The sequence below is a fragment of the Cebidichthys violaceus genome, unplaced genomic scaffold, assembly GCF_023349555.1.
Source record: "Cebidichthys violaceus isolate CVI_PGR_0920_01 unplaced genomic scaffold, fCebVio1.0.p SCAF_3, whole genome shotgun sequence".
NCBI lineage: Eukaryota > Metazoa > Chordata > Actinopteri > Perciformes > Stichaeidae > Cebidichthys > Cebidichthys violaceus.
The window spans coordinates 18,815,155-18,836,108 of NW_027176483.1; the positions used below are offsets into that span (position 1 = coordinate 18,815,155).

The window sequence follows — 20,954 nt, forward strand, 5'->3', positions numbered from 1 at the left end:
AGTACTGTGATTAATCACCTGAAAACTGAAGATCTCTTTAGGGCCTGCAACACTCGGTCACTAAAAAATTGATCACAAAAGAAAAACTGTTTTCAACAACAGCTTCTATTATGTTGAGCTTGTTCAGATCTGTGTAGAATGTTGTGGAGCTTATTTGTGCACAAGCCAATTCAACTGGCCAGATAGCGTAACAGTTCTGATCAATGAAGATTTGCATTGCTGAAAGCAAGCCACCCACCGAAGCCCAAACACCATTATGTCAGTCCTTATCAGGTCATTATACTGTTTGGGCCACTTATTTGTCTATGGACATTAAGATTTGAGAGCAAACACACATATTTTAAACAATGTTTGAGGAAATTGCGTGACTCTAAGAATCCATATTCTACTCTTTCAGAAAGACTTCAGCTGCTACAGGCTTTTCTGAGTGCTGACAAGGCAAGTATATTTGTATAGCCCATTTCAACAACAAGGTCATTCAAAGTGCTTCACATAAAACCATTAAAAGCATCAAAACATTAGGCAAAAGAAAAGGAGATTTAAAAACAATTAAGAACATTCATTGAAACATTAAAAACACTCATTAAAACTCTAAAAAGCAGTGTATGAAATAAAATACAGTAGTAAAATGCAGAAATGCAGGAAATTGATTAATATCCTTGAATCTGGTTCAATCAAAGGCAGCAGCAAACAGAAAAGTCTTCAGTCTGGATTTAAAGGAGCTGAGGGTCTCTGCAGACCTGCAGCTTTCTGGGACTTTGTTCCAGATGTGTGAAGCAGAAGAACTGAACGCTGCTTCTCCATGTTTAGTTCTGACTCTGAGAACAGAAAGTAGACCGGTCCCAGATGACCTAACAGGTCGGGATGGTTCATAAGGTAGCAGCAGATCAGAGATGTATTTTGGCCCTAAACCATTCAGTGCTTTATAAACCAACAGCAAGATTTTAAAGTCAATTCTTTGTTGGACAGGAAGCCAGTGCAAAGACCTCAGAACTGGAGTGATGTGATTTTCAATCGTTCGTCCTTGGTACCAAAAACAATTACTTCTGTTTTATCTTTGTTTAATTGAAGAAAATTCTGGCACATCCAGTTATTGATTTGTTCAATGCATTTACTCAGCTTTGTATGGGATTATAGTCCCCTGGTGATATAGTTATGTAGATTTGTGTGTCTTCCATAATCACTTTATGGATTATGGAAAACACTTTGTTGTTTTCCATAATCTGAGCTAGTGGAAGCATGTAGATGTTGAACAGAAATGTAATGGGAAAAATATATTTTAGTATCATGAAATGTTTTAAAAGATGTACAACTGAGAGGGAAAGTGAGGAACACAAACACTGACAAAACACAGCAGTCCTGCAGAAGCAGTTAATCAGTTCTATTGAACACAGCGTCGTGTTTCTCATGGCTGATCAAACACTCCCACTTCAGACAGAGGAAGTGAAGACATAGTGTCTTCTTTTTCGGTTTGGCAAGTTTGAGACGGACCATAAAACCATCACTGACTCCCAGTTAACGCACCTGGCATGTGTCTAGATAAGAACGATAGCCAGGGTACGAAAACATCTACTCCCTGTCTGTTTATCCCAAGGCGTGAACTCATGTGTGCTTAAAATGGTTTGGTATCTTGTACGATGTTGAACTTTTCACCACAGACACTGACTGAGGTGACTGTGGTGCATCTTTCCCTTGCAAGCGAAATAAAATAGAACGGGACAACTTTGAATCATTTGAAGACTTCATTATTTTCTTTGAATTTGTGAACAGAACTCTTCTCCCGATTTATAATTAGAAGTTTTTCCAAAACAGAAGAAGCCCAAGTATTGCACCTTGTGGAACACCACATGTCATTTTAGTCAGCTCTGATGTGTAATTAGCTACAGACACAAAGTATTCTCTGTCCTTCAAGTACGATTCAAACCACTTAAGTGGCAACTGTTTCCCTCCAGCTCTTTTATTGGAGAAGAGGACAAAGTTTTTCTCAGGCGACTACAATGATGACATCAGAGGGTCAGTTGCACATCAGAATTTTGAGCCTGTAAACACTCTGATAGCACATTAAGTGGCTGTGAAGAGTACGAAATACAAAAAGAACATGTGCATTGTGATCGACGATGATGATGAGGGGCTTGTAATCAGAAAAATTGAAGTGGTTCTCAGTATATTTTATTGCTGGAAAATAACATGCCATGAGTCTTCCAACATGGGTGTCTATAGCCTTACACTGATGCAGAGAAGCTACTGTTGTGTTAATCAGGAGAATCTGATAGATTACTACCCCGTGCCTGAGTACTGTCCATGGCACACCAATATAAATTCTTCATCATTCTTTCCATTTATTCCAGAATAATGGCCAACTTGAGTGAAGAAATCAAGCAGATAATCTGCAAGACGTTGCATAATCTCTTTGAAGAGACCCAGTGGCAAACCATTTTTAAACTTCTGAGCTCTGGCTTGGAGTCAAGAGAAGATCTGAAATATGTACAGCAGGAAGACAGCTGATCTGGTACCTGTCATTCAGTTCCAAAAACTAGGTATTTTTTTCCTTCTTAAAAAACATATTTTGGTATTCATAATACGGATGTCTTTGTCTGTTCCCTACTGGTGTCTACGGCCACAGCTGATGTTGAGACAACCTTCACTCTACCTGTAAGCCCTCTACCTGATACTGCTTGGTATGCAGTATCCATGTGTATGCTTGTGTACATTGATAGACATATTACACATCAGATTGGCCACTGTTTTTTGAGTTTACAGATGTTTACTATATACTATTATAACTATGCAGTGGAGCCGATTCTCATATCACACTGCCTATAAGCTTTAATAGAGGTGTAATATGTGAACTGGTTCCAGTGCGAAATACTAAATATAGTTTCAAGATATAGAAAGAGGAAAATCCAGCAGCGGAATTAATAGTTAGTAACTCATATCACCTTATGTGAGAAATCCGAAATGAAAAGAGATCAGTTGTGTTTTTAATTAAGTTTGTAAGTGTCTGAAGTTGAGGCCGATGCAAACTCTATTTGCCACTTCACAAAGTTTGCATCAGCTGTCATAGATCATGCTCGACAATGTGTGACCTCATTGATCACAGGAGGACTATTTAAGGTGCCAAATGTTACAATATTTTGTTTTATCACCAAATACCTGCAAAACCAATGACATTCCCATCAGCCTCAGCTGTACTTTGTGTTTGGTGCTAATTAACAAATGTTAGCACACTAACATGCCAATGGTAAAGATTGTAGACGTTACATCAGCATGTTAGCATTGTCATTGAGAGCATGTTAACACGCTAACCACAGATATCCTAAAGTACTCTCATATGACTTCCTTAAAGTAAGATAAAACAAACAGGACATTTTATTTTGGATTTTTTGAAAGATGATATGGATATTTTCCCATGTATGTTGGAGGGAATATGTGTGCCTGTGTAAGCTATGCTTGTGCTATTTATGTTGGTTATTCTCAGTGTTATTATTATTATTCCAATTTATTCTGATTTACTTTAATACATATTTTCCCGTTGATTTTTCGGGATTTAAAAGTTTTTTAAAAAGCCCAACAACAGCCTCACAGAGAAGCTAGCATGACTGACTCCCATGACAAATGGAAAAACAGACTTTGGCCATTTGGTTATACTTCCAAGTGGTTAAGAAACACACATAAACCAAATGTATGACTCATCTATCACATACCACTGAGGGCAGTGAGAAGAATGTGATGAAGAGTTTGCCATGTAGAGAACAGTTTCAACAACTTTAAGAAGCAGGTTGTGGAGCTCACTTTGGTTTCTCAGGCCGAAAGTACCCCACTTGAGTTTTCATCATTCTGTGGCATATGATTGGTGGAGCTGGTGTCAACAGCCTTTAGCAGTGTCTCTGCTCGGTGATTACACACTTGCACCTTCTGGGTACACATAGTATGACAAATACTTGATTACTTGAACTAAGGTCCCATATCTTTGCTCTTAAATCAAAAACACAAACTGAATTGATTATTTGCATCAGTCTCCAGGCAAGATATTAGACCAACAAAATCAGGGGACAACATATGTCATATGTCAAGTGTCTCACGGCTCATTGTGTGGTAATGAATCGTCTATTAGCATTCATGTTAACCGAGCTTCAGGTGGCTTTCATGTAACCATTAACAATGGAAAGGAAGAGCTGAACACAATAAAAAATAAAAGTGCAACCATAGAGTCCCCTACTGTCGGCCCCTATGCATTTCTTCTTGGGCTGAACCTCTACTGTTGGTTTAGTATCTTTGATTTTACATTAACGGCTAGATTTTGTTTGCAACTCCCATTGTGTTGCTTTTCTTGACCAGCTTCTTGAAGTAGTAATAACGACAATAATGATGTCACTTTTTAAATCTGGCCAAAAACAATATCAAAGAAGACCTTGTGACTAAATGGAAATATTCATTAAAAAAATGCCCAGTCATGCTAAACTGACTGTGTTCATGCCTCTGCACTCCTGCGGGCTTTCCCCTCTGAGCTCAGCAGCCAGTCTGGAGGGACATGCGGTTGTGGTGGAGGTTTGGCTCTGACTGCCTCGGTGTGATCTGGCACTGGTCTATAATAATGCAGTAATATCCCTTCATCATATAGGCCTACGCGCTCACAGTCAGCCAGAAACCCTCCTTCCATCGTCCATCGTAGGCATTCTCTAAAGTGCAATTGTCACAACTCTATTGCATGTCTGCACAAGGTATACCACCCAAAACATTGAATCCATGTATAAATAACCAGTTAAACCATGTTTTGTCACCATGGCAGCCAAGCCTGGAAATGTTTCTTATATAATAATCTCTGTTTTGTTCTACATTTTTGTTGACACCGACTGCTTGTACTGTACTATACATTAATGTCAGTTTTGTCTAGCTAAACGCTGAGTTTTTCAGATTTCAACAAAAGGAAAAAGTTGAAAAGTCAACACTGAACAATACCGTAGTGCCCAAAAAAATATAGACACACATACACTTTGTGTAGCAATGTGTTACATGTACTGTAAACTGAAATTTCATCTTTGATCATTCATGTTAAGTTTGTTTTGTTTGTTTGTTTGTTTATTTATTTTGCAGGGACAATGCACACCAATCGACAGTGAAACTGTAGGTGAGCCAGAGTTAGCCAGAGAGGCTAGTTTTCATCTGCTGTCACCGGCCAGATGTTCGAAGGCTGCCTAAAAATTGCAAAATTTCAAATAAAATGGAATTAAAATTCATATATAGACAGTAACGTATAGACAAAACCAATACACATATAAGCAAAAGAAAAGTGTACAACACTAGAGCACAGCAGAACAAACCCACCTACAGTACAAGCACATATATAACACTGAGACACATAATACACATCAAACATGGAAGATAGCAACACTGAACAAGACAAATTCACATATAGGCAAAACAAGCAGGCAGGACAGACAGTACATCAATGCTTGCACACCTGATTGGCAACAAGCCATTCCTTAAGGCTGTGTTTGAATGTTTTGTATGTGTTTTGTGTGCGTATATGTGGTGGCAGAGCATTCCACGAGTGAGCTTCCTTCACAGAGAATGTAGATTTGCTAAAAGAGCTTGACCTATGTGAAATGACACAATCACCTCTTGAAGCAGATCTAGTGAGTCTACTGCTTTGAGCGCTTTGTTTAATAAAATCACTAAGCGGAGGTGGGGCCATACCATGTAAAATTTTAAAAACCAGACACACATCAGTGTATTTAATGAGGTTCTCCCACCTCAAGATATGGTGTTTGTTGAGGATATTGCAGTGATGGTGACTTTTGGGGTTTTTATCAAGTGTTTTTAGAGCTTGTTTATGGAGAATATGAATAGATGTTAATGTTGTGCTGCTGGCTTGTGCCCAGCTGGTTAAGCAGTAGGTCAGATGGGGGACAATCATTGCATTAATTAAAATACAGTTTCGCAGCCTGCATGGTTAGACTGTTTCTTATATATCTGAAATTCACAAGATTAAATTTTAAGACCTTTGTCACATGTTTTACCTGCTTTTTAAGAGTTGCTTTTCATAGACAGGAAACAGAAAATCTGCCAGAAAATAACATCCATGCCAAAGAAAAAGAGAAGAAAAACTGTACACAATGGAGTAGTAGTAGTGGTATAGTCATAGTATTTCTCAGCCATCACATTAAGTGTAGCCTATAAACAATCTAGTGTACAATGTGACTGAAAAGGCGCTGGCAGAAGCATAATGCTACCGATAATATCACCGAGGACCGAGGAAAGTGTATTTGCTGCATGGTCTGACTCCATGTAGCTTATATCTAATCTATGAAATGTAAGAGAGGAGAAGTATGTTACACGGATCATGGTCATTTGCTGGTTGTTGTGAATGGAGACACACTGACAATCTGAATGGAAACATGTGCGCTGCGGACTAAATGAGTGTTTAGTGTTATGTTATGAGTAGAGCAAGCACAACCGTACTGCGTTTTAACACTACTGTCGAGCCAAACCGGATCCATCACCGACAGCTCCGGTTAGAAAACACGTTTCAAGGGACTCTGCTACGTGAAACCACATGTCGTTCCACATCTGTAGACTATGAGTCGAAACAGTGTCAAAAGTGGTGATGAAAGGCATCCCGTTGATTGGTCACAGCAATGATTCTTAAGTTATATGTCGATAGTTAAACACGCTGCAGGTTTCGAAGGGGATTTTTGTTCGATTTTTTTAGCATGGCCATTTCTGTTGAATCGACTAGCCTTGAACTAATTCAAAAAGAGGCAACCAGAGAGAGAGAGAGAGAGAGAGAGAGAGAGAGAGAGAGAGAGAGAGAGAGAGAGAGAGAGAGAGAGAGGCTCCGAGCTGCGTGCGCTTTTATTTTGAAAACCGGCTGTATTTGTGTCTGCTTTAGGTCAGCCTGTTGCGCACTTAGCGGCACACTCAGACAGAGCGCACCACAGCGGTGTCGATGGACGGAGCCGGTAAAGTACATCTCTTACTGACTTGTATTGGCTTTTCATAGAGTTTTTTTTTATGATTGGATGGCTATCGGATCGGTTTTTCTTTTAACTCAACAAAGGCTCATTTCAACGTGCCACCTCTGAGCGGAAATAGCCTTTACGCATCCCGGGAGCCGGGGCAAAAGGGACCCTCCAGGTGCGTGAGTATCCATGTGTGTGAGTGTGTGTGCGCTCTTAGGTACACAATTTGATTCCTCAAACTTTCTTCTTGGCCACTCAGGTGTGCTCTTATTGTGTGTGACGCACGTGGCCGTGGGCACAGGTGGTAGACTTTAGGCTAGTTGTCCAGCAGCACTTTCACTTTTGTGAGACATGCGTGCGTAAGTTATTTATTGCAGTTGGCGCGTTACTTGAGGCAGAGGACAGTGTCAATATGGGCCCGCTGTTAAGGTTTGCAAGTCAAATAAAATCTGTTGCTCAGCCTGCATGGAGTTATGCTAACCCCAGTCGGGACTTCTCACAGTTTGTATCAGCTGCCTTACGTGAGACCCCGTTAATCATAGGGGGGGCTCGGCTCCTCACTGCAAGAGTGTGTCAATCAATGTCAACACACGTAGTTCAGGTTTCAAGACAAGCTAACACCGAAACGAGTCAGATAAAAATCCTACTAATGCGGTTTATTAGGTGCAAATCTACTGAAAGCAACATAAGAATCACTGCGGTCAAGAGAGCAGATCATCTGCTTGAAATTTCATGCATGTCTATAGGTGGTGTTACGGTACGGGTGCTTGGATAGCCCCAAAAGCACGGAGATAGACTTACATTTAATAAGCAATAATTTGTCCAATTTGATATAACAAGTCAAAAACAATATAATGTTGTACATTGTATGAAATACAAGTATTATACAATCCGAAGTTACACTACTGTACTGTGTTGATTAAAAAGGGGGCTCGAAAGTTGAAATATTATGACATTAATATTTGATCTGTAATTAAACCATTTCCTGTATTGGTTAGCTAAAATTGTCCACTGTATTTCTGTTCAGGATAACCCCGACTATGTCCATGTCAAATTTCATGTGATTTTACTTTAGAGTTACTGAGAAAAGTAAACGCAAATATAGCTCAAATGACATTCATATTCAATTTCCTCATATTCGAACGTTTATTACAGGAATTCCTTGAGAACTTATAGTACACTTTCACTGGATCGTTGTTCATGATGACCCTGGCTATGTCACAATGTAAGTTCATGTGATTTTAGCAGTTTTTGAGAAAATTAAAGGCAAAGTCAGCAAAAATGGCATTATGATATTCATAATTTCCTCATATTCGAACATTTATTACAGGAATTCCTTGAGAGGTTTTAGTAAATATTCACTGGATCATTGTTCATGATTACCATGACTATGTCACTGTGTAAAGTTCATTTTACTTTATAGTTTTTGAGAAAATTAAAGGCAAAGTCAGCTCAAAAATACCATTCATATTCATAATTTCCTCATATTTGGACTTTGACATTCCTTCCGAGGTTATAGTAAACATTCACTGGTGTCTTGTTCATGGTGACCCTGACTATGCCCATGTCAAATGTCATGTGATTTTACTTTCCAGTTTTTAAGAAAATTAAAGGCAAAGTCAGCTAAACTGACATTATGGTATTAATAATTTCCCCATATTTGAAATGTTACAAAAACAAATTTTTAAGAGGTTATAAGAAACTTTCAATCAATTCCTGTTTAGGTTGACCCTGTTACTGTACAATTTTGAGTACATTTTAGCATCCTAGTTTTATTAAATTGAACATGTCAAATAAATGCCAATGTACTCATCAACTTTCCAATATTTTAATTTGTTTCTCCTCTTATACATGTCATGTATAATGAAGGATTTTGTGACATAATATTCTTAATTTGCTACTCTCAATATATGTGCACATTTCCAGAATACAATCTCTTCTTTAAATAATATCCATACAGACAATTGGCCTAACCATTATTGTAATTTACATAATCCCTACTAGAGTAGATTTGTATGTGATCAGTAATGCAATTGAATTTCATAACAAACAAACACTACACCTTTCCCGCATTATGTGATAAAAAAGACCCAACGCCATATCATAATGTCCTTTTGAAATTCTCAATATGAATGCCATTTGAGCTATCTTTGCCTTTTAATTTTCTCAATAACTGTACACTAAAATCACATGAAATTTGACATGGACATAGTCGGGGTCATCCTGAACAGAAATACAGTGGACATTTTAGCTAAAATATTCTTATTATAGATCAAATATTATTATTTGTCAATATTGTAACATACGAGCTCCCTTTCTAAAATAAAAACAGTTCAGTAGTGTAACTTCAGAATTTATTATAGCTGGGTTTCATATAATGTGCAACATAATGTTTTTGACTTGGTATATTAAATTGGACAAAAGCTTTTGCTTAACTATTGGTCTATCTTCGTGCTTTTTGGGCTATCCAATACCCATACCATAGCACCACGAATAGACAAGCGTTCAATTTCAAGCATGAAACCGAGCTTGACCGAGGTTCCGCAGATGACGGCTCTCTTGAACGCAGTATAAGAACCGGAACGAGCAACACGGTGTGCAACATATGTTGGACTGAAGCTCAATTAAAATAGTCCCAAAGGAGTAAATCATTATTTTACTTTTCCAACATGCTCACTTGACCCAAGCTTTAGTTGTTGGAATGCTGATTCAGCATACTCTCTCATTCTCACTATCACTATCACTTGCTCACCCTCACACCACTGCTCTTATGGAAAAACCTCCCTTTGGAGTAAAAGACATACTACTGTTACTACTGCTGTTGATACTTCTGCTACTGCTAGAGCTGCTGTTGCTGCTGCTTCTGCAACTAGTACAACTACTACAACTACTACTTTGCTGCTACTACTGCTGCTACTACTGCTACTACTACTTCTACTACTATTGCTGATGGAACTGTGTCTTCTACTACACCACTGATACTGCTGCTACTGCTACTACTTTTACTACTATAACTTCAGCTACTAAAACTACTCTTGTTACAACTACTACCTCTACTACTGCTACGACTTCTACAGTTTAACAATTAATCTTCCAGCTTTTCCAGCAATGTATTTCAGCTCTTAGCTTCTTTAGATAATGAAATTTAGCTTCCAACTCTGCTAGTTTTACATTTCAACTACTAGGTTTTTCAGCTGTGCAGTTTTGGGATTTTGGCATAAATATTTTCTCAGGAAAGTGATTTGAAATTTCCACATTTTAAGCAATGCTTTGCGATTGATTTTAGCTTTCAGTATTAACAATTTATCTTTAAATCTTTATTCCTTTTATTCTTAATTTCTTCAAGTTATTATATTTCTTCCGTATGATTTTTGGACTAACTAAGACTACAACTACTACAACTTGTACTAATACTTCTGCTATTTTAACTACTACTACTATTACTACTACTAATAGTTCTACTACTACTACTACTACTACTTTTACATTCCAGTTTTTCCTGCATTGTAATTCAGCTCTTTAGATAATGCAGTTTAGCTTCCAACTTTGCCAGTTATACATTTCTTTTTTTTTATTATACTATATTCATCTCGGAAAGGGGAAAATTTGTCTCTGTATTTGACCCATCCCTGGATATAGGGAGCAGTGGGCTGCCCACCGTGACGGGCGCCCGGGGAGCTGTTAGGGGTTCAGTATCTTCCTCAGGGACACTTCACAGGACACGTCCCAGTCAAGGATCGAACCGTCGACCTTGCGGTTACCAGATGATGTTTATGCGGTGATGTGATGTGGGCTTCTTAACGCCCCATTTAAAGTCCAGGAGTTCTTTTGTGAAGGTGATATCATGGGGATTCACAGCTGCTGCCTTTCTGTGGACTAGCTTCCCTGTCTTCTTGGACACCACCTTCCCCTGGCTGGCCTTTTTTCCCCTCTCAGGATTGAGCCCAATGAAGCTCCTAAAAAAATGTAACAACAGAGAAAGCATAAAAGATATTAGGTGTGGTAAGTAAAGGTTATTTGCACTTAATGCAGAATGCAATTGGATTCAACAAATACAAAATTATAAGTTGTTGTCTCATAATAATGACCTGTGTGTCTACTAATTATGAGAGAATAATCTTATTTTGAGAAGCATCTTTATCCTTTTGAGAAAAGAAACGGACAGAATGAATTATGTTCTTAACTCCATGCCTTGCTTATGTGACACCAACCCAGCAGTGTCAGTCATGTACCGGCTGGGCGGGTCACGGTGCGCTCAACGTCGACTGCAGTGGCAGACATCTGTAGAACATGGAAAATGGTCTCAAAATTAAAAATGAAATTGTGTGTATAGTGATAGGAGACATAAAAAACAAACAAAAAAAAAACTTGTACATCAGCAAGGAGTATCAGTCCCTCAGTTCTTTCATCGAAGTGGGCCGTCATTAGCTCTTCATTACAACAGCTTGCATAATGAGCAACTTTCCCCTCCCTATGTGGGGAGAAAAGCAACATGACATCCTACAAATGGTTTTACTTGAAATAACATTAGCCCCACTATAAATGGTAAAGTACAGCCAAGGCACTTATGGTGATGGGATCACATCATACCTCAGACCTTCCAATTTAACATGAATTAAATCTAAATTAAGCAAAGGATATAGCCTAAGTTAATGCAGCCTTTATGTTAAACGCAAATGACCAAGCTAACATCAGCTAGCTTTACTTTGTTGGTAACATGGTTCTACAGAAAGATAACAATATAAAATTGTATCCACTCAGCAGTTAAAGGACAGTACGGTGTAGTAGCTAAAGCTAGCTGAAAGCGTTTGCATGCTAACAACGTGCGGTGAACGCTAAGCATCGTTATCGGCAAAATAATCCGTCAATACAACATATAACAGGGTAACGCTAACTTTGCAAACATTCAAATGACCCTGTTAAGTAAACCACAGGAGCAGTTTGTAGGCGAGGAGGAGAGCAGCAGGTGGTGCTCTGTCCACTTCGGTGCAGGCAGAGTGAGTCGGGTGAAAATCGTCTTCTCCAATTCTTCCTCTTCCTCTTATTCCACCTTTTATCTTGAATATAATGACAGATCCTTGATATTTAAAGCCTATTTTTGAATTTCTTCATTGACTGTGTGCCAAATAAAGTAGTGGCATGTGATGCAACATGATTTTACTCAGATGAGTTATGGGTGGAAATACTGTAGTATACTGCAAGTTTGGACAGTAGTTTGGTGTTCATATATATATTTTTTTTTTCCAAGGCATCAGCATTTGGTATACTTAACTGTATTCAACTGTATTCATGAAGAAGAGTACATTACTGTCTAGAATTTTCCGTTTTTTCCCAGCAATTTGTTATAGTGTGCTGCCCATATGTGACTCATACACAGGCCCAGATCTGTTCAAGATTTGGCTTCAGGTAACAGAGAAGGTCAAGAATAAATAAGAGGAAAACCGCTTTGTGTCAGTGCAATTAATCCTTCTATAGCTCACTTATCCTATAGCTCACTTATACACTTGTGAGGACCAATTTGAGGTTTGGATCTCCAGTGATGACAATCTTTTTTTTTTTGACCCAGGGCTGTTTGAGGGCTACGAATGCTTGGTTTCAAGGTCAGGTTTAGAATTAAGATAAAGTTTAGACATGCAGTGCTGATGGCTAAGGTCAAGGTAATAATAATCACCTGAAACTAAGAACCGTTGTGTTTCCGTTACCTTAGAATGAGACTTTTATATCTACACATGGAGCAGTTCGTCCTCACCGAGTTCGCCATGTTGCACCGCCATGTTTTTACAGTAGCCCAGAACAGACAAACCAAACACTGCCTTTAGTGAGAGCCTTTTCAGCTTTTTACATTATACCTGAAGGCCACCGTAGTTCTCCGACACGCGTGGAAGCGGATTGGTGTGCGGAGGGGTGTTCAGTTGGCTGCAGTCTGCAACATCAACACTATGCCACTAAATCCTACCCCACACCGCTCCTTTGAATGAAAACTATCTGTAGCTTCCTCTTCTGCGTCATGAGGTGACTGCGCATCCTGTAATGACAACGTACACACTGTTCCATTTTGGCCGTTTGTGAACCAACAGTTGGTTTGAGTCATTTGTTGATCTCTGGATCTTGGCTGCCTGCCACGCCATGACTTCATCACTAGTGGCACATTCAACCAACTATGTCATCGAGTTTGTCTACCAACTACTGACTTGGGTGCCATGCACAGTTGTGGAGCGCTGAAATGAGCTTGCAAAAGCTAGATGAAGAGGGCGAGAAAGAGAGAGATGAGGAGGAAGGTAAATATTTAGAGGCAGATAAACAGGAATAAAAGATGGAGGGAGACAGAGAGGGAAGGAATGACATGTCATTGAGATATGTCTGGATAAATAAAGCATGTATTAAGTAAATACTGAGACATGTTTAGAAGTCTTTTCAATTAGTTATGAAGAATATTATTGACACGTCATCAGTACGTTGCTTTGAAGTGTTTAACGTTCTGTCCCAAAATAGACACTTTTTGGTTTGAGTGACAAATCAGTGCCATTCACCGGTGATTATGGAGCTCACAGTAGCTCCTGTGTGTTTCCCACGAAAAACATCAGAAGCATTCCTGAGCTTTGAGTCGACTGGAGATTGGAAAATGTATTGACGAGATACGCGGTGGGTGTGTTGCTCTGAAAGTCTGAATCATTTGAGGAATGCCTCTGCTGAGATGTTTCTAATATTGCACACAACAGGGTTGGACAACCCCACAACGTCACAACTTCTCAAATATCATAGAGCTGGCTAAGCACCTCTCTGATGGTGTGAAGTAATTTAACTTGCATTTTATCTTGATTGTCTCTCTGATCTTTCTGCTGCTTGCTGTGACGTTGCACTGAGCTCTTTGCAGCTGACTGTAGATGTGTGAGTACAGTCTATGCTAATGCTGCCAAAGATGTGGACATGATGGAAGCACAGATTAAAGCGTACCAGCCTCCGGTTAAAAAAGCAAAAACAAAACCTTGACCAGTGATCAGCTGTGCAATAGTGTTCCTTTAGAGTTGTCCATGTGTGCAGTGAAAAAATCAGAACTAAAAACTAATTTTGTATACATTAAGAAACGGCATGTGTGCTATTTAAGGCAGGTTCCTGTTTTGAAATTGAATTTTAGCAATCTGAATTTAGATTGTGTGTGTGTGTGTGTGTGTGTGTGTGTGTGTGTGTGTGTGTGAGTACAACAATATCCAGCCAATGCAGTTGCTCCCATTTCCAAAAAGCTTTATGCAACAGGCTTGGTTCCTCCAACAAGGATACATTTCTAAACCCAATTTAATCAGGTTTTAACATCAAATCATGTTGCATCAAACTTTAATACTAGATTAAAATTAAGAAAGATTACATTTTGACCGCTATTTAAATGCTAGTTTAGTTTTTACTTTAAACTAGATTAAATGTAATTCTGTTTCACCAAAACATTACAATCCAATTTAAAATGTGATCCAGTATTAATTTTAAAGTTTCACTTGAGGAGGTTTAACTTTTTTCTTTTTTTGGAGATGGAGATGTCCATCCTGATAGAGGGATCCCTCCTCTGTTGCTCTCCCTAAGGTTTCCTCCTTTTTCTTCTCCCAGTTAAAGGTTTTTTTGATGGACTTTTCCCTGTAGCGATGTGAGGGTCCCGGGATAGAGGATGTCGCATGTGTACAGATTGTAAGGCTCTCTGAGGCAAATTTGTGATTCGTGATTTTGGGCTATACAAAATAAATTGAATTGAATTGAATGGTTTGAACAAAAGTAATCAAGTTCCTCTGAGGTCCGAAAAGTATGAAGGGGTTAGGTTATGAAGGGCTTTGTATGTAATGAGGAGAATCTTGAACTGTATCAGTGGAGGTTTTGAAGAACTGGGGTGATGTGATCTCTGGTGTGGGAGTGGTAGAGCAGACGGACAGCTGAGTTCTGGATGTGTAGTTTGTTGATGATTTTGCTGGATGTGCCGTACAGGATGCTGATGCAGTCAAGAGGTGATGAAGGCGTGGATAAGTGTTTCAGCGGCTGAGGAGGAGAGGGAGGGGCGGAGATGGGCAATGATTTTTAGATGAAAGAAAGCATTTTTGTGATTCAATTGATGTGGCGTTCAAAGGAGAGGGTTTGATTAAAAATAATACCAAAGTTACGGATATGTGTGGAAGCAGGAACAGTGGTGCCTTCGATGCAGAGGAAGAAGTTGTGGTGGAATTTGTTTTGTGATTTGGGACCGATGATGATGATGATGATTTGTCGCTGTTGAGTTTGAGTAGGTTGGCTTGCATCCAGATTTGTATATCTGTGAGGCAGTTGGGGATGGTGGAGTGGGTGGTGGGGGTGATGGATTTGGTGGAGATGTAGATTTGGGTGTTGTCAACACAGCAATGGATGATGTTGCCAAGGGGGAGCAAGTAGAAAATGAAGTGGAGGGGACCGAGTATCTTTGGGGGACACTTTTAGAGACTGGGGCTGTGTTAGACTTGAATTTATTGATACTAATGAACTGTCCATGGTCAGAGAGGTATGATTTGAACCAGAAGAGGGCTGTGCCAGTAATGTGGATGGAGGACTGGAGACGGGAGAGCAGGATGGAGTGGTTGATGGTGTCAAAGTCTGCACTGAGGTCAAGTAGTATTAGGATGTTGAGGGAGTGGTCACCTGAGGAGAGAAGGAGGTTGTTGGTGACTTTGATTAGGTCGGTTTCTTTGCTGTGATGAGACCTGAATCCGGATTGAAATGGTTCATACAGTTGGTTCGAGTCCAGGTGGGTTTTGAGTTGGTGGGCAACAGTGTGTTCCAGTAATCTAAACAGAAAAGGGAGATTGGAGATGGGTCTGTAGGGTCCAGGCCAGGCTTTTTGAGGATGGGTGGCCAAGACTTAAGTGGAAGGGATGGGGTCCAGGTCGCAGATCAGAGTCCTCATTCCCGACAGTGATTTATTGAGATCTGAGTGGGAGATTAGGGAGAATTGGGTGAGTGACCGGTCAGATAGTGGAGGATTTACAGATACGAGGTTGGGACGGGGTGAGGCTGGAAGTGGTTGGTTGTAGATGGTCTCAATTTTTTGCTCTGTAGAATGACAGGAAGGAGTTACATTTCTCAGCTTTGGAGGAGTGGGAGAGATTATCTATAGGTTTGAGAAGTTTATTTGTTGTGGAGAAGAGGACCTTGGGGTTGGCAGAATTTGAGTGGATGATGCCAGAGTAGTAGGTGGAGCATGCAGTTTTGAGAGTAGGGCTGCAACTAACGATTATTTTAATAATCAATTAACCTGTCGATTATTTTTTCGATTAATCGATGAATCGGCGGGGAAAAGGCGAGTGAATAAAAACGTGTCTTTAGTCTTGCAAACTATACCACCCCTGCTTTACTACTGTTAGCAGGGGTTAGCAGGGGTTAACGAGCTAACTTGTCATGCTTGTCATTAGGATAACGAGTAAACAGCAGCACCAGAAGAGCTACAGGAGGGACGTTACGTTCCTCACTTCAAAACGGAACAACAGTAGGATTCTGTAGTGACTGTTGAACTTCCTTCCCCCTCATCAAGGACTCCAACATGTTTATGTTTTAGGTGCTGAATCATCACAGTGGTGCTCCCGAGCCATGCCATGTCGCTTTTGCATATCTTGCAATTAACACACTTTTTCGATTTATTTAGTGTGAAATGCTCCCACATCTTGGATGACTTAGGTCGTACTGATTTCTCTGCCTCCACCATGTGTTTCAGAACGTTACGGGTCTCTCCAATGGTCTTTCCTCTACCTCTGCTCTGCGCTCAACTCTGCGCTTTTTTTTAATACTCAAACATCTCCGTGACTTATTGAGTGGCGTAATAATCGCGCGACACAACAAATCGATAATGAAATTCGTTGCCAACGCTTTTAATAATCGATTTTAATCGATTTTATTGATTTGTTGTTGCAGCCCTAATTGAGAGCCAGTTTGTATTGCTGTATGTATTCCTTGAAAGCCAGGGTGTGAACTGTGAGACCGGTTTTGTTGGAGATTCGCTTAAGTGGGCGTTTCTGGGATTTCATGAGGCGGAGTTCAGGGGTGAACCAGGGAGCAGTGTGGGTGAAAGAGACAGTTCTGGTTTTGAGAGGAGCAAGCTGATCAAGGCAGGAGGATAGTGTGTTATTGTAGAGGTTGACCAGGTCTGTGAGGGAGGGGCTAAAGGAGAGGGTGAGGGTGGAGAATTTGTCAGTAAGAAAGGCTCACAGGGATGAGGGGCAGATGGACTTGATATTAGGGAGAGGGGTGGTGTGCGTGTGTTTGGGTTCTGGGACGTCGATGTCCATGAAGATGGCTAGGAGGTTGGAGACGGTGAGGTGGTTGATGGGGATTCCAGTGGAACAGACCAGGTCCAAGATTAGACTGCGGTTGTGGGTGGTTGAGGGAAGTTGAAGCATCAATATATGTGTATATCCTGATATGTGCATGAAGAAAACAAGTTTAAAGCATTCTATCATACCAAAATATGTCAACATTTTATTTCAAGACTTTACAGGCTTGAACTCATCAGTGGAATTGACTGCCAATTTTTTTTTTAGTTTGACTGTTTGCTTATTTCCTTATCTTGCTCCCTGACTGTTTTTTGTGTCTTGTTTTCAGACTTTCAACAACAGGGAGACCGAAGTACAAGAGCCTTAAAATCCAGGATTTGTCTTTGCTGGCTTGTTCCAGAGATGCTCAACAGTGCAATGACGACCTGATAACACAATAACTCATGTGTGTCCCACCGAACACACACACTGAAGAGTTGCAGATATCAGTGTTGTGTGTGTGTGTCTGGCCCTGTGTGTGTGTTTACACACTGTGATGAGGTAAAGCACTGTGGAGTCAAGGACTGAAGCTCAAGAGTATGGTCCAACTGTCCACCTCAGTCTACCTGCTGGGAGGCCTTTTGGGTAAGAAACATCCGCATGTGTTTGTGTTTGTGCGTGTGTAGCGGCCCTTGCCACTGCAGTTGGTACTGAGCTGATTTTTGTTTGTGTCCTATTGTAAAAAACAAAATTGTATGTCTGAGAGTGACCATAACACTAGAACTCTTTAATAAAAAAAAGGTTGTCCTTTATACTTCCTCTAAAATCTTCCTCTGTAAACTCAAACAGACAAATTTCATGGAAAGTTTTATTTTTCAGACTTAGTTCTGACGCTGCAGGTCTTTCTATATCTCTATCTCACACTCACGTCAAATTTACTTCACAGTTTACTAGATTATGGGTCAATATATTTGGTCAACACAAATCTCTCACTCATTTCCTCTGTTTCGTTGTTGTCCGTTGTCACACTTGTAGCTCTGCTGGGTGGCTGAAGTCCCTGTCGCACCGGAGAGCAATTAATGCTTTTGTTCCTTTAGTTTCAAAGCTGCAAACATTGACGTCAAATGTCCACTCCGTAGGGCTGGACACGCCGCACGCTAATCGCTCCAATAACAGCTACTTCCTGTTTGTCAGAAGTAGTAGAATTATAAAATGCTGAATTTAACTGCACAACAGAAGGTCAGCGATGCCTATAATTAGTTATCAATGTTGAATTAACCACTGGTAGTCAGTCGATAATCAAGGCTGTTTGTGTTCTTCCGGAAAAAGGGTCACGTGACATGAGCGTGAAAAATCAGAGAAGGACATGTCGTGACTGCTAAGACCCAATCAAGTAGCGAACGCGGGTGTCTACATTATCGTTTCCAAACTTATGCGGTTGCGCCTGTCCACACTAGGAGGTAACCCCGGAGTTTTCAAACGTATGGGAAGAAACTGTTTTTGTTGCATGAGGTGGTGGTCCTGAGGGAAGAAACTCAAAGAGGTCATGGGGAATGGGGTCGGTGTCCCAATGTCTTTCGGGTTCATTCAGAGGTCATTTGTCAGGTGTAATTCATTCATGGAGTAGGGGGCTTTAGTCTTGTAGTTGGTTATCTGTCTGAGACCTTTCCAGACAGAATCAGTCACTGGTGTTGCAGTTTATCTCTACTGTCGTTTAGCATCTCTCACTGCCTTGCTAAACCTGTATTTTGGCTCTTTAAACCTGTCCTTGTCCCCACTTCTAAATGCCTGTTCCTTTTGCAACCTTAGTTGTCTGAGTTTATGATGATATACAGTGGTTTTCAGCCCATTCGTGGGACGTGCATCTTTGACTTAAACAATGCCAATAGTCCATGCCCCGCTGTCTTGGCGCCTTAACTGACCTCCTTGCCTTGATCCATAAAATAGTGCTTTTTTTCTTGGAGATAAATGAGGTTTGAATAGTTAAAAGAAAGTCTACCTCTCTGTGAAGAAATGTATCACGGCATTTACTTCATATTCACATTGTCATATTGATGATCACATACAAACACTGATATGGAAAATTCCCCCTAACACCTTCTCTTTTTTGCAATATTGCTTAGAAACCTTTGTTTGCACACTGAGAATCTACACAGATGCAGTGTTTTCTTGTATCAAAGTCTCTTTAGTAACATTTTGCTGCAGGCTAGCAGTTTATAAGTGCAGGAACCGAGATTAGGAGCATTTCGATTGCCTCTCAACGGCACACAACATGTCCACGGCAAGCAGTGACACTTGGGAGGCAGCGCCTCTTTCACCACAACAGAGAGAAGAGTCTGTTGTTGGTCATCTGCTGGGCCAGGTAGTCCTTAATAGTGCTGTTGTCAAACCAGACGGTGATACTGCCTGTCATGATGCTCTGTACGGTGCAGATGTCAAAAGATTTTATCACCTAGATGGGCGGACTGAAGTCCGTTAGGCGTCTGAGTTGGTCGAGGTGTTGACGGCCTTTTGACGGCACTAAAACTTTGTGTAGACTAGCGCTTGGCAGCGTAAATCTGCAAATGGTGCACGAGCTATGAGCATGCGCGGAAGCGTTTATACTCAATGCACTGTTCGTTGCATTATTCATCGAGTGCGTACACACAAAATGATCTTTTAAGAATCAAAAAGACATAAACTAACCTCCACAATCAGAGAAGGGATGGGTGCTCACTTGAACAATAAACTGGACTGGACTGATCACACATACACGCACTCTATAAAAAGGGTCAGATCAGAGTCTATCTGCTGAGGAGACTGAGGTCTTTAGGAGTGCAGAGAGCACTCCTGAGGACCTTCTTTGACTCTGTGGTGGCATCAGCCATCTTCTATGGAGTGGTCTGCTGGGGCAGCAGCATCTCGGCAGCCGTTTGGAAGAGACTTAACAACCTCGTCGAGAAGGCCAGCAGTGTGCTGGGGTGTCCACTGGATACGGTGGAGGTGGTGGGAGACAGGAGGATGATGGCTAAGTTATCATCCCTGATGGACAACACCTCCCGCCCCAATGCGTGACGCCCTGGCAGCTCTGTGCAGCTCCTTCAGCCACCGGCTGATTCACCCCCGGTGTGTGAAGGAGAGGTACCACAGGTCCATCCTGCTGCTGTCAGGCTGCACAACCAGCTCTGCTCCCAGTAGACCACACAACACCAAAAACCACTAAAAATCTGTGCAATAGAAACACACTGTGCAATACAAACATTATTCTGTCTGTAATTATTATATTTTAGTTATTGTGGATTTTTTACTTTTTACTTAGTTAATATTTTTTACTGTTTTATTACTTATTTACTTATGTATAATACTTGTTTTGATCTTTTACTATGTCTCTTGTTTGCACTACACTGTATGCTGCTGTAATCCTGTAAGGAGTCCTCTGCAGGACTAATAAAGGATTATTTTATCTCATCTTATCTTATCTTATCTTAATTATCTGTTACTCATATTTCATATTTATAGATTACTTTATTGCTTTTGTACAAGCCCTGTAAAGAAGCAAGTCAAGTATTGCTTTATAAAGAAACAAAGGTTGAATATCATGTAAACAATTTGATTTGGCTGGCAAAATATATACACAAATATAGATTTTAAAGACCTGTTTCTAAAGCATCTAAAAACAATTGTCCTTTGTATATAAATAGTGTTTTTATCAGTGACAAGACAATATCAAAATGACATTACACTAAAACTATTAGGGATTACA

General features: G+C 40.3%; 1 protein-coding gene across 1 annotated transcript in view; it reads left to right on the forward strand.

The window, feature by feature from the left end:
* The first annotated feature begins 7,010 nt into the window (after positions 1 to 7,010).
* Positions 7,011 to 20,954, forward strand: part of il34 (interleukin 34) — a 29,160-nt gene continuing 15,216 nt past the window's right edge. Inside the window, exons 1-2 of the mRNA XM_068723405.1 lie at positions 7,011 to 7,137; positions 17,562 to 17,857. Of these exons, the coding sequence (XP_068579506.1) occupies positions 17,812 to 17,857 (46 nt within the window). The 5' untranslated portion in view covers positions 7,011 to 7,137; positions 17,562 to 17,811. The remainder of the gene's footprint in view (positions 7,138 to 17,561; positions 17,858 to 20,954) is intronic.